At 39.5% G+C, this 14,935-nt stretch overlaps 2 protein-coding genes across 3 annotated transcripts in view; one reads left to right on the forward strand and one right to left on the reverse strand.

The window, feature by feature from the left end:
- The window catches only part of LOC139942819 (nuclear pore membrane glycoprotein 210-like), a 106,128-nt gene extending 102,396 nt beyond the window's left edge, over positions 1-3,732 (reverse strand). For both annotated transcript variants that reach the window (XM_071939596.1, XM_071939595.1), the window contains exons 1-2: positions 3,563-3,732; positions 2,139-2,275 (exon numbers count right to left, since the gene is read on the reverse strand). In XM_071939596.1, the coding sequence (XP_071795697.1) occupies positions 2,139-2,275; positions 3,563-3,732 (307 nt within the window). The remainder of the gene's footprint in view (positions 1-2,138; positions 2,276-3,562) is intronic.
- Positions 3,733-5,368: 1,636 nt separating this feature from the next.
- On the forward strand, positions 5,369-14,624 carry LOC139943202 (uncharacterized). Its single transcript, XM_071940019.1, has 3 exons — positions 5,369-5,473; positions 12,586-12,798; positions 13,895-14,624. The coding sequence occupies exons 1-3, from the start codon at positions 5,413-5,415 to the stop codon at positions 14,617-14,619; spliced, it is 999 nt and encodes a 332-aa protein (XP_071796120.1). The 5' UTR covers positions 5,369-5,412; the 3' UTR covers positions 14,620-14,624.
- Positions 14,625-14,935: the final 311 nt, after the last annotated feature.

The following is a 14,935-nucleotide window of genomic DNA, read 5'->3' on the forward strand; positions in this document are numbered from 1 at the left end:
CCCCTAGGTAAGGGAGCATCTCAAAAGTCGGAACGGTAGGAACGTTCTTTTTGGATCGCAAGAGTATCCCCGCCACTTTTGTCCGTTCCACAGGACCGGTCTTTTGGAATGTTCCGCGGATACTTTGTCATGATGTTGCGATCCTGCGGGCATATGCCCGCAGGAACGTTCTTTTGCGCTAGGAACGTGCTCGACTTTTGAGACGCTCCCTAAAGCACCCTGGTCATTGTGACTATGTCGATCAGGTCAATCTTATCAACGATGACATCACATCTAATGATCTGACCACTCGCTGGGGAAAGAAAAATAATAATAGTTTCAACAGTGAATGGGAGCGGTCCAGAGTCAAATGTAATTCCCTAGGTAAAGCACCCTGGTCGTTGTGACGATGTCGATCAGATCAATCTTATCAATGATGACATCACATCTAATGATCTGACCACTCGCTGGGGAAAAGAAAAGAATAATCAATCATCAATGGTAAGTGGAAGTGGTCAAGAGTCCAAAGTAATCAATTCAGGAAGTTTTGATGTGTCCGACGTTGAATCTCTTGGTTGCTTTTCTCAAGTCTTGCAATAGATGCATTGGCGTTTCCTTGAGAAGATTTAAACGTGATGTATAGCTGAGTGTCGTCTATGTGTACATTGTAATTCAGATTAAGTTTCAGGATGATGTCACAATTCCGCTAAAGTGTACAGCTTAAACCACTGTGGGCCCAGTACTGACCCCTGTGGCACAACATAGTTCAAAACAACAGGGTCTGATATTGAGACGCAACTTGTTGAACAGTACTTTATCTTCAGCAGCACCACCCATCTGGAACTCTCTACCACTTAATCTTAGATCTCGTCTTTGTACCACAAATTTTGAATCTCCTCTCAAAACTTATTATCCTATGTCACAGGTTTTCAAGGACTAACGTTGTTGCTTCTGTTTTTCATTTGTTTTGTTTTTGGTTTCACTGCGCCCTAAACACTCGGCAGGGTGGATATGTGCACATAACCAGTCTTTATTATTGTTGTTAATCGTCCAATCCTAGTCCTGAACATAACCAGCGTTGTAGCCATGGTGTAAAGTCTAGTGTACCAGTTCGCGTATCCCGGATGTACATGTAGGCATGTAAACATGTTCGCTTCGTCCACCTGTTGTCATGCTTATGCCGACAGCAGGCTGTGTTTAAAATTTATCTGTGTAAATTTTAAGATGGCCTCACAACGTAAGCTGGACGATTTTTTTGGAAAACGGAAAAGATTGGAAGATGAGAGCAGTATCTCTGGTGGTACAGCTTCAGTTAGTGCTGAATTTATTATCTGCTCTATTTCACAGTCTGTTTACAAATGCATCACAATTATTTCGTATTGGTACATTTTTGTAATAGTTGTACCATATTTTAAAACTGTTATTCTTGAATCTTACATAATATACATTTTGCTCTAATATTAAAGGGACACACCGGCCGAATTGGGCTATTTGGGCTACAAAATAGACTAAGATATGACTTCAACGGTCTTCTAGGAATGAAGAACAGTCCTAAAAAAATCATCAAATTTAGCCGTTTTTGAGCATTTTAAGGCAAAAACGCAGGTCGCGTGATTGTTCTAACCAAAAATGGGTACAAACAATCACGTGACCTTCCGGGCTAGTTTTACTTTCACTCGTCTAAAAGTATCGTACTTAACCAAATTTAAATCTTTTTTTTACAAAATATTTACGAATAATTGACGAAAAAGATCATGTATTCAAATTATCGCTACAAAATGTAAACAAGGGTGAAAAATCTAACGTAAGATTCACACTCAAAGGGTCCGTGTAACGGACGCTTTGAGTGTGAATCTTACATTAGCTTGTTATATGGCCGCTTTGGTTTTTTTCGCTAAATACGTGACATTCCAAGGATTTTTTTTTACAGCAACCATCTATGAAAACATTATTTATGATTCTACACCCCTAAATTGCGTAAACGGTGAGCCGGTGTGTCCCTTTAATATTTTGCCCTGAAAACAATCCTTATAACAGAGTACGTGCGCACTGCTCGCAATCTCTGACCAAATTTAAATTCAGCTGCCCACCACTAAAAATTTCCTAGCTACAACCATATTGTTTACAAACAATGACCAACTTGTACACAGTAGGCCTACCTTCTTCCTCTGCGAATATAACGCTGGTCATCTGCACTGGGTGTGTGGACAGTGCAGTCACTTTGGCAGAATGGGAGCATTGATGGTCCGGACCTTCCATAGGTTTGACTGAGGCAACTTCTGGCCGTGAGGAACGCCTGGACAAAAGAGATGTTTAATTTTTTTAAACAAAATAGTTTATTAACTAGGTTAGGTTAAAAACAATGCAATTTAACATAGCATAGGATTTCACTCATTTTTACAAAAAGGGATATCTCACTCAATCAATGTCAATGAGTAAAAATTGAGTTAAATTAGAATTAGAGGATAACGTGGGCGCCCGGCAAATCTGGCAAGTCATGAATATCCATAAGGTGACGTCATGATCGCTAGGCTTATGTGCGTGTACAGTAAAAACTGAATATGTATAAGGTGACGTAGCGCTGCGCTGTATCTGGAAACTACCACCGCGCAACGTCACCTCATACATATTCATATTCATATTATACTTTGTACACCACGCAAATTGATAAATCAGCGTAGCCATACCGCGTCACGTGACATGACCTCTTGGATATTCATGACTTGCAAGATTTGCCTGGTGCCCTGACTTCTCACGTCCAACAAGAGGAGAATCATTAAAACATGGCGGCGCCCAAGAGTATGTCACGGTAAATGTAATTTGTGTACACGTTTTTTTTTTACCAATTTTCAAATCATCACATCTAGACAAAGTCATCATTTAGTAAGCCCTGTTATGTGTCATAGTAATTTCACAAATGTAAGGAATAAAATGAGGTATGTTGGAGTAGTATTGGACTTTTTTAAGTGGGAGAAATTTGCAATCAAACTACCTCGCATTTTGCGACCTTTGAAAACTTAGCGTTTAAGACATGTATCGAAGGTGGGCTGTAATGGTGACAGTGATGAGACCGATGTTAAAAGCGGAGCCATTAACAGCTCAACCAGGTGGGCTAATGGCAATGCTCGGTATACTATGTTCTGCGCTTTGTGTAAATTGCTCGCTGACTATAGTATTATCCATCTGCTTAGTGAGTGGTTGACGCAAGTTGATGGCGCCGCCAGTGATCAGTGCAAGAAAGTGTTTACATGGAAGTTAGTGGACGACGTGGGAATGGAAAACGTAAATTTCAATTTTCTTTTCACAAAATATTAACACCAAAGGAGACAATTCAACAATTTTAAATAACGCGGGCTTGGAGTTCCAACTACAAGTACAAGGAACATGTGAGTAAAAGTTCAGACTCCCAACTTAGGTAGAAATATTTTTAACAGATTTTTGAAAATTTTTCGCAATGGTACGGGACCTTTATACCCTGGACTCCGTCGCGTTGCATGCAACGGAGGAGTCCAACCTGGGCTAAACTTCATCCATGATCACACGCACGGAGACGGAATGGGACAACAAAACAACTGATACATACCACCGGTAACAGCCGTCGCTAGCTTCTAGAGTAAAATTGATCGGTGTAGTAGCAAAGTAGGGCAACATTATCCTCGGTACATTGAGTTTGTGCCCCTCAGCCACATAGAAACAAGAAATAATTACAAGAAAAGGGACGAGTTTATTAGAAACGAGCGCCATTTTCCACATGTCGAATGGCGAACTGTAAATAGACAGATCCCAAGCATAACAATTCGTAGCTTCTCTTGAGTCAACGTCTGGGAGCCGCGCGCTTTTGGGCCGATGATATGGCGCCCTCAAACGTTCATCCAAAATAGTAATAAAGCACTTTTGGGTGCGTTCGATTAGCTTCCCCTGGTCGACCCCGTTGTGTGGCGTTTTTCTCTTCTAGAACTAACTGTGCAGATAATTACCCACGTTCGTCCTGGACAAATAAAACGCCACACACTGGGGTCGACCCAGGGAAGCTAAACGAACGCACCATAGCTTCAGTTCTCAGTGTGGGTTGCTCCTATAAGGAACTAGCCTTCGAAGGCTAAGCTGGGAGGTTGCCGATGAGTGACCGATCTGTCGGTGCAGCAAGAACTCGAAGGTGTCAATAGAAAACAAAAACTAAATGGATGTGCAAAATAAAAGGTGTAGATCCAAAGATATGTGTTGGTGCTGGTGAAACTTACAAAAGTTAGACTATAGAGACAGTAAGCTACTTTGCTTTTAAAAGCACAGCCTGTTTATGAATGGAGGTATATAGACACCTCCATGGTTTATGTAACCCATGCGCACTGGAGACCTTTGGTTTGTACAAGACCAGTCTTCTCACTAGGTGTATCTCAATATTATGCACACAAAATAACAAACCTGTGCTAATTTAAACCCAAGTGGTAGTCTAACATTGGCGTGATATCCCATCATGGGACTTTGCCTAGTAGTAAAGTAGAAGTAGAAGTCGAAGTTGCGAGATAAAAATGGAGGAAAAAACACTCATCGTTGTCACACACATTATTTTTTTTATGCTTGATTTGGAGACCTATCAAAATCTTATTTTGAGGTCTCGGAATAAAAATCAAATAATATTATTTTAGTGAGAAAGTAGATTTTTTTCTCAAAAACTACGCTATTTCAGAAGGAGCCGTTTCTCACAATGTTTTTTTGTTTGTTTTACTACCAACAGCTCCCCATTGCTAATTGTTGCGAGGTAAGTTTTTATAGTGATGAAAACAAATTTTTTGAGTTATTACAAATGGGTGACATTGGAACGCTAGGTGGCAGCAGACTTACCAGATAAATTTCAGTCGTTTATTTAGTTCTGAGCATGCGCACATTACCGAGAAGAATGGATTTGACCTGGTAAGTCTGCTGCCACCAAGCGTCCCAAAAGTATCCCTTAGTGTCAGGTGCCTTTAAAGACCCGGACACTATTGGTAATAATTGTCAAAGACTAGTCTTCATACTTGGTGTAAATTAACATAATGCATAAAATAACAAACCTGTGAAAATTTGAGCTCAATCGGTCGTCAAAGTTGAAAGAAAATACTGACAGAAAACAAACCCTTGTCACACGAAGTTGTGTGCTTTCAGATGCTTGATTTCGAGACCTAATTCTAAATCCGAGGTCTCGAAATCCAATTTGTGGAAAATTACTTATTTCTCGAAAACTACATTGATTCAGAGGGGGCCGTTTTTCACAATGTTTTATACCATCAACAAACTCCCCATTACTCGTTACCAAGAAAGGTGTTATGCTAATGATTATGTTGAGTAGTTACCAATAGTGTCCACTGCCTTTAAATGAACTTCACGCATAACAATAGTGATACTCAGTGGATAGACTCGTGGCTGCTATCACTTGTTGCTGGAACTTCATTCGAAATGGATGAATTTGGAGTTATCTCCCTTTTCTGTATGTTTCTACTGATGCAAAACGCTAAAGGTAAGGTAGTACGTTTACACATTCATGGCGGTTTTTTTTTTTTTTTTTAATGATTTAAACATAAGGCACCGGACAATGTTGGCAATTTACTTGGTAGCGATGAGCAATGGAGAGCCGTTGATAAAACGGCTCCCTCTGAAGTAACGTAGTTTTTAAGAAAGAAGATTATCACCGTGGTCTCACGTAATATATACATCCCAGTATAATGTGGTTCAGTGGTTCTGTGATGGTTTTCTGCATGTCTGCAGAAATAACAAGTTTGTGTTTGATGAAGCCAAAATAGGAAAAGTTGCGTTCTAATTTTATGTTGTTGTTCTACGCGACTGGTGGAGATAAGATAATCGTGATCTTGAAATTAAAGGAACACGTTGCATTGGATCGGACGAGTTGGTCTATAAAAAGCGTTTGTAGCCGGTTTTGTTTAAAATGCGTATGGTTGGAAAGATGTTTTAAAAGTAGAATACAATGATCCACACAAGTTTGCCTCGAAATTGCGTGGTTTTCCTTTTACTGTGCAACCTAACAGTACGGTCGGCCATTTATGGGAGTCAAAAATTTGACTCCAATAAATGGCCAACCGTGTTAGTCGAAGAGGTAAAAAAAAAAAACACGCAATTTCGAGGCATGTTTGTGTAGATCATTGTATTCTATAATTACAAAACCTTTCTACCCATATATTATGCATTTTATAACAAACGGTTACAGAACGCTTTTTAAAGACCAACTCGTCCGATCCAAGGCAACGTGTTACTTTAAACCATCGTGCCTCATCATTTCGTGTGTGACCATTGTTGTGTGATTATGGCGAAATATAAATTGGGCAAGACATTTTGCAGAAACAATGAGAAAAGGTGTAGACCGAAGTAAAATCCAAAAAGTAAAATCCACATTTCTGCTAGTTGAAATTTGGAAATATTTAGAAATTTTGAAATTTGGGTTGTCTGCTTTTCGACCGCCAGTCACTGGCAAAAAGTAAATTCCAAATTTCTGCTAGCAGAAAATGAAGATTTTGAGAAAATGGTTTTACTTGAAAGTAAATTCAAATTGTCTACTATCAACAAATTGGATAATTATTGCGTTGTCCACTGTTGGTCCTCCATAGCGATACGATGCGCTACCTAAATTTCAGCGAATGTTGTGAAGACGGTAATTCGCCGTCGATTTTCGTAAGCATTGGTAAGCCAATGGTACTGTTGGTTAAAGGAACACGTTGCCTTAGATCGGTCGAGTTGGTCTTTGAAAAGCGTTTGTTATAAAATGCATATGGGTAGACAGATGCTGTAAAAGTAGAATACAAAGATCCACACAAACATGCCTCGAAATTGCGTGGTTTTCCTTTTACCTCGTAGACTAACACGGTCGGCCATTTATGGGAGTCAAATTTCTGACTCCCATAAATGGCCGAGCGTGTTAGTTCGCACAGTAAACGGAAAACCATGCAATTTCGACGCAAACTTGTGTGCTACTTTTTAAACATCTTTCCAACCATATTATGCAGTTTATAACAAACGGTTACAAACGCTTTTTATAGACCAACTCGTCCGATCCAAGGCAACGTGTTCCTTTAAGCGTGCGTATACATGTATAATGGAAGTACTATAGTAAGCCACTGGCGCACTATTTATAATGTGCTCCACGAGCGCATTGTTATATACTATATGCCCTACGGGATTATAATTATCTTCAAACAAATTTGACGTAAATAATGCTAAAGGCAATATACACTATTGGCAATCGCTTAAAATAATTATGAGCATAAAACCTTTATTGGTAACGGATAATGGGGAGAGAATGATAGCATGAAACATTGTGAGAAACGGCTCCCTCTGAAGTAATGTAGTTTTCGAGAAAGAAGCAATTATTTTTAGAATTTGGGGTCTCGAAATCAAGCATCTGAACGCGCACAACTTGGCGCGACAAGTGGTGTTTTTCTCTCATTATTACCTCGCAACTTTGATGACCAATTGAGCCCAAATTTTCGCACGCTTGTTATTTTATGGTTATGTTAAGATACACCAAGTGAGAACACTGGTCTTTGATAATTTACGTCAAAAATGAAAAAATATTATTATTTTTTTTTTTTTTACCGTGGACACGTATTTCGATATTAAGTCTAGTTTTGAGGCAGTACTGTCACAACAGGATACAATTGCCCAAGTTTTTGACACCAGATATTGAAAGACCACTGTTGGCCCTAATCACAGCCGAAAGGGAAATTTTCGGAGACCCCTGGCAAGTTGACATTTTGGGGTCCAAAAATAGGAAAAAAAATGTTGATTTTGCAAGTTCTAAAAACATACTGTAATGCATAATGCAAAAATAGCACAAGGGTATTATTTAAAGCAATAAGTTTTTTTCTCAAGGAAGGCCAAGGATGATACTTTGTAGTGATATAAAAGGTTTTTTGAAATAATGTTGCATTTTGGTTGGGTGGAGTTGTAAATATGAGCTAAAAACCAGTTTTTCAGACCCCAAAATCGGCCTAAAATGGCCAAAAAACAAAATGAGCCGTAACCATGGCAACGGGCTATATATAGAATTGAAAATGCAATTTTGTTTACTTGAACCCCAAGGCCCTTCCACCCACAAAGTATACAAAAAAAATCATTTTTTGACCGTGAGCAAGTATGTCAACTATTTACCTGAACTGACTCTTAACCATCGTGCCTCATCATTTTGTGAGTGACCATTGTTGTGTGGTTATGGCGAAATATAAATTGGGCAAGACATTTTGCAGAAACAATGAGAAAAGGTGTAGACCGAAGTAAAATCCAAAAAGTAAAATCCACATTTCTGCTAGTTGAAATTTAGAAATATTTAGAAATTTTAAAATTTGGGTTGTCTATTTTTCGACCGCCAGTCACTGGCAAAAAGTAAATTCCAAATTTCTGCTAGCAGAAAATGAAGATTTTGAGAAAATGGTTTTACTTGAAAGTAAATTCAAATTGTCTACTATCAACAAATTGGATAATTATTGCGTTGTCCACTGTTGGTCCTCCATAGCGATACGATGCGCTACCTAAATTTCAGCGAATGTTGTGAAGACGGTAATTCGCCGTCGATTTTCGTAAGCATTGGTAAGCCAATGGTACTGTTGGTTGAGGGAACACGTGCCTTAGATCGGTCGAGTTGGTCTTTGAAAAGCGTTTGTTATAAAATGCATATGGATAGACAGATGCTGTAAAAGTAGAATACAATGATCCACACAAACATGCCTCGAAATTGCGTGGTTTTCCTTTTATCTCGTCGACTTACACGGTCGGCCATTTATGGGAGTCAAATTTCTGACTCCCATAAATGGCCGACCGTGTTAGTTTGCAAAGTAAAAGGAAAACCACGCAATTTCGAGGCAAACTTGTGTGGATCATTGTATTCTACTTTTAAAACATCTTTCCAAACATACGCATTTAAAAAAAAAACCGGCTACAAACGCTTTTTATAGACCAACTCGTCCGATCCAATGCAACGTGTTCCTTTAAGTAACACGTTGCCTTGGATCGGACGAGTTGGTCTTTAAAAAGCGTTCTGTAACCGTTTGTTATAAAATGCACAATATATATGGGTAGAAAGGTTTTGTAAATATAGAATACAATGATCTACACAAACATGGATCGTTGTATTCTACTTTTTAAACATCTTTCCAACCATATGCATTTTATAACAAACGGTTACAAACGCTTTTCAAAGACCAACTCGACCGATCCAAGGCAACGTGTTCCTTCAAGGGTGCGTATACATGTTTAATGGAAGTACTAAAGTAAGCCACTGGCGCACTATTTATAATGTGCTCCACGAGCGCATTGTTATATACTAGGCCCTACGGGATTATAATTATCTTCAAACAAATTTGACGTAAATAATGCTAAAGGCAATATACACTATTGGCAATCGCTTAAAATAATTATGAGCATAAAACCTTTATTGGTAACGGATGATGGGGAGAGAATGATAGCATGAAACATTGTGAGAAACGGCTCCCTCTGAAGTAATGTAGTTTTCGAGAAAGAAGCAATTTTAGAATTTGGGGTCTCGAAATCAAGCATCTGAAAGCGCACAACTTGGCGCGACAAGTGGCGTTTTTTCTCTCATTATTACCTCGCAACTTTGATGACCAATTGAGCCCAAATTTTCGCACGCTTGTTATTTTATGGTTATCTTGAGATACACCAAGTGAGAACACTGGTCTTTGATAATTACCAAACATGTAGAGTGCTTTTGATACTGTGCATGCAACAGGAAACACAAAAACACACAACACCAAATTGCACTTTATAAGTTATTGCTAAGGATATACTAATTATCAGGATCCTGATAAGTAGTTCGTGTTCGAAATTAACCAGTTAAGTAACTAATTATGAGTTATGCACACCTGGGGGGAAAGGGCGCTGTCGCGGGGGCATTAACCCCAACCATTCCGAGGTTGTCAATTAAAGGCAGTGGACACTACTGGTAATTGTCAAAGACTAGCCTTCACAGTTGGTGTATCTCAACATACGCATATACAATAACAAACCTGTGAAAATTTGAGCTCAATCGGTTAGCAAAGTTGCGAGATAATAATGAAATATAAATACACCCTTGTCACACGAAGTTGTGTGCGTTTAGATGGTTGATTTCGAGACCTCAAGTTCAAAATCTGAGATTTCGAAATCAAATTCGTAGAAATTTACTTCTTTCTCAAAAACTATGGCACTTCAGAGGGAGCCGTTTCTCACAATGTTTTATATCATCAACCTCTCCCCATTACTCGTCCCCAAGAAAGGTTTTATGCTAATAATTATTTTGAGTTATTACCAATAGTGTCCACTGTCTTTAAGTAACTAGTTACCAATACGTGCACACCTGATGGAATGGGGGTTGTCGCGGAGGGTGGGGGGGGGGGGGGGGTGGGGAGGGCGGCGGAATACCATGCAAAATAGCAATCCGGCCCGCGGCCGAATTAACAATCAGCTGTTTTGTTTTACCATGTCCTCTTTACACTTCCGTAGCTTGGGCATGGGGGGGGGGGGTCTTTGAAGTGTAGGTGGCCGTAGCCTGAAATTCTGACGTCACACTATGAGGCTTGTGAATAATGCCAGACTTGATTACCTAGCGGGATCCTGTCAGATGTCAGATGTACTGTTCCTTTTTGCTTCAATTTACACGTGTAAAATTAAACACTACACTTGATTACATACAAACAAACGTTATGCATAATTATTAGTATGCGTCAGCAGACGATCGGAAATAAAGCGACAAACAACGTCACTACGGAGCTAGCAGACCAACCAAGGATACTAAAAGCCTACGTCGTTGCAAATATCCACCGATGTCATTGGTCCGGTTAGACCAGGGCCCAATTTCTTAGAGCTGCTAAGCACAAACATTTGCTTAGCATGAAATGTTTTCCTCGATAAAATCAAGATGACCAACCAATTTTCCACGTGATTTTCAGGAATTCGGAAGCAAACAAAGGTCGGATACCAGTAACAAGCAGTATGCAACAAATGAACATGTAATCCTGTTTTAATTAAGGAAAAACTTTCATGCTAAGCATATTTCTGTGCTTAGCAGCTCCATGAAATCGGGTCCAGTGCCTGTATTTACATGGGACCAGTCTAAGGTGGTTGCTTGTATGCCAACACACGGTATTGGAACTGTAGTGGTTCCTTACTTTATCGGTAGTGTGCTTTACCGGTAGAGAGAGAGGTCAATGCTTAACGTACAGGTGTTGTATACCATTACCTTAAAGGCAGTGGACACTATTGGTAATTGTCAAAGACTAGCCTTCACAGTTGATGTATCTCAACATATGCATAAAATAACTAACCTGTGAAAATCTGAGCTCAGTCGGTCATCGAAGTTGCGAGATAATAATGAAAGAAAAAAAAAGATTGTCAAAGACTAGTCTTCACAGTTGGTGTATGCATAAAATAACTAACTTGTGAAAATTTGAGCTCAATCGGTAAGCAAAGTTGCGAGATAATATTGAAAGAAAAATACACCCTTGTCACACGAAGTTGTGTGCGTTCAGATGGTTGATTTCGAGACCTCAAGTTCTAAATCTGAGGTCTCGAAATCAAATTCGTGGAAAACTACTTCTTTCTCGAAAACTATGGCACTTCAGAAGGATCCGTTTCTCACAATTTTGTTTACCATCAACTTCTCACCATTACTCGTTACCAAGTAAGGTTTTATGTTAATAATTATTTTTGAGTAATTACCAATAAAAATAAGTGTCCACTGCCTTTAATCAATCACTCAATCAAAAGTCATACATAAAACGCTAAAATCACACATTAATTTGATCTAAGTTGCCGAGGAAAGTTTAATGGTTGTAAGCCGGTGTCCCAGTAAGATCTGTCCAGCGGAGATTCTGTCCCTCATAATGGAAATAAACGTGGGCTGGGAGAGGATTATTCAAAACATGGCGCTTTCAACAGAAACTTGTACAATGGGTGCGTTCGTTTAGCTTCCCTGGGGTGGATTTCACAAAGGTAGTCCTAACTTAGGACTAGTCCTAGGCAATGCTAAGAGAAAGGACCAGTCCTAAGTGAGGATGAGTTACTAATCTTAAATTAGGACCAGTCCTATCTCTTAGCATTGCCTAGGACTAGTCCTAAGTTAGGACTACCTTTGTGAAATCCACCCTTAGGTCTTCTCCGCGGTGCTCACTCGGGTGAGCCCCTGACATGTAGTGACGTCATTTACCTTGGGTCAGCCCCCGAGTGACCTACTCCACAAGCAGGGCACTGGGGCTGACCTGGGTGAGCCCCTGGAATGACGTCAAAAGCTATTCGAATGCATCGGGGCAGACCGGGGCTGACCCAGGGAAGTTAAACGAACGCACCCATTGTTTGCCGTTACGGTAGCCTTTTGTCAATGCCTTCGTGGCTTGGACAGCTTCGAACGCCACGGTCTCAAGCGCCTGGAACGGGAGACCATACACGCGAGTGGCGAAGCTGCGAGGGCCTTTCCCAACTTGTTTGCGGTTTCTTATGTCTTTCTTTATTTTTTTCTCGACTTTTGCTATCGACTTTTGCTACCCAAAAGGGTACCCAAACCGCTGGACAAAATAACACTTCAAACTTCACTTACGTTTTCTTTGTTCATTGTATATTGTTTTGTTTCAGGTTTCGATTGCTCGATTGGACATGAGCGAGACCCCAATGAAGGCAATAGATACCGCTGGGTCATTCCGGTTGATGACCCTTGTAAGTGCACCAGGCTTCGTGTTGGTGGTCTGAACACTCGCACACCATGCAGACACTTCAACGTTACCTACTATGACAACTTCATGCAAAGCGACAACGCAGAAGAGATCCGAAAATGGCTCAATTGTACAGGTTAGTTGTCGAGTCCCGCAATGCATTTTTTTTACAATTCAAAAGTTGTTGATACGAAACTTGATCGGATTACAGCAAACGTTATATAATTAAACAAGTAGGCCTACGGTGAGAAAATTTAGAGACATTAAAGGCACTGGACAATATTGGTAATTACTCAAACATAATTATTAGCATACCAACTTACTTGGTAACAAGCAATGAAGAGCTGTTGATAGCTGTGTTGTCCAAGGCACACACTTCGTGTATCACAACTTATATATAAAATAATAAACCTGTGAAAATTTAGGCTCAATTGGTCATCGGAGTCGGGAGAAAATAACGGGAAAACCCACCCTTGTTTCCGCACGTTTCGCCGTGTCATGACATGTGTTTTAAAAGAATCCGTAATTCTCGATATCAAGAATTGATATTGCTTTAATGTTTTCTCAAAAAGTAAAGCATTTCATGGAATAATATTTTAAGAGAAGTCGTTCACCATTACCTTCTGTAAACCCTGTAAGTTATTTGTAAATCTGTGAACTTTTAATTTCTTTTCTGTTACGACAGTGTCCAATGGCTTTAAATTAAATTTTCACGTGTTAGGTTTTTCGAATACATGGATATTTATACAGGATGAAAACAATCAAACGGTTTTTAAAACGACAGGTGTATGTTGGCTTTAAATTTAAAGTGATTAATTTTGATTTCCGTCCTTCGGATAGGACGTGAGCCGAAAGTCCCGTGTGTTGTGAAATGCACGTCAAATAACCAAGTATACACTTATCGAAAAGAGAATGGGTTCGCCCGTGTGTTCTTGGTTTTATTTGCAGCACAATTGCGTCACGCAGCGCCTTGTGAATGGCACTATGGTAAAGAAGTGTAGGTCTCATAATTGAAATATAGTCCCACATACATTGCAGGAAAATGCTGTCATTAAAGCGGCATTAGCGTCACCGAAAGACGGATATGCGCGGAATAATAACAACCCAATACTACTACTACTATTATTATTATTATTATTATTATTATTATTATTATTATTATTATTATTATTATTATTATTATTATTATTATTATTATTATTATTATTATTAATATTATTATTAACCCACAGATGTCCTCGAGAAGCACTTAATTCTGAATCGATCGCTTCGCCAAGACGGCAACCCAGAACAATGCAACATTCCTACGGTCAGCAGCACCGAGTATGACGTCAGAGGGAACCCTGATCTTTTGAAGATGGTTCCTGGTCCTGACGTAGCTGCTGGGCATGCATGTGCTGTCTATACTCAGGTAGGCTCATACCTGGATATTGGTGACTTTAATAAAACCTGTATCTCTGACCCGGGTCTCTGTAAATCTATGACGTGGTCTTTATGGCTCAAGATAGATACGTCATCAGGTTTCACTGGTAACCGTTACTACATCAGCTCTGGGGGACAAACCAGTCAGGCTAGGGGTATTGCTCTGTTATACAAAAGCAAGGGAAGCCTTTTCTATTACATGGTCGGCACAGTAAGTTCTACATCTGTTAACAAATACCACAAAACCCAAATCCCTTTAAATAGTTGGTTTCACTTGGCTTTAACGATTGAAATGAACCAGGGGGTGGTGAATATGTTGAAGCTTTACGTTGATGGAGAATTTAAGGAAGAGGCTAAAACCTCCAAGTTTAGTGATGGAAATGTTGATGGTTGCACTAGGCTGTACTTGGGTATGACCAATACATGTGATAAGGTGTACCAATCTGATACATACAGTGGTTCAGCTGCGTACAGCAATCTCATGGTTTTTGATCGCCTCCTCAACCAGGAGGAGATCAAGAACCTGAAGAATTAAAGGGAAGGAACACGTTTGGTAATAACTTAAAACAAATATTAACCCACAAACTGACGTGGTAATGAGCATCGTAGAGCTGTTGATAGTATAAAACATTGTGAGAAACGGCTCCCTCTGAAGTAGCATAACTTTTTAGAAAGAGGTAATTTCTCACTAAAATAGTAAAATACTTCTAGCCAGAGGTCTTTTATTCCTATCTGAAAGAACACAAATTCGTCCAACAGAGGTGTTTTCTTCTTTCATCATTTTCACGCGACTTTGATGACCAATTTAGCCAATATGTTCACAGGCTTTGTATTGTATGCTTATGTTGAGA

The sequence above is a fragment of the Asterias amurensis genome, chromosome 10 (genome assembly GCF_032118995.1).
Source record: "Asterias amurensis chromosome 10, ASM3211899v1".
In the NCBI taxonomy this organism is placed as follows: Eukaryota; Metazoa; Echinodermata; class Asteroidea; order Forcipulatida; family Asteriidae; genus Asterias; species Asterias amurensis.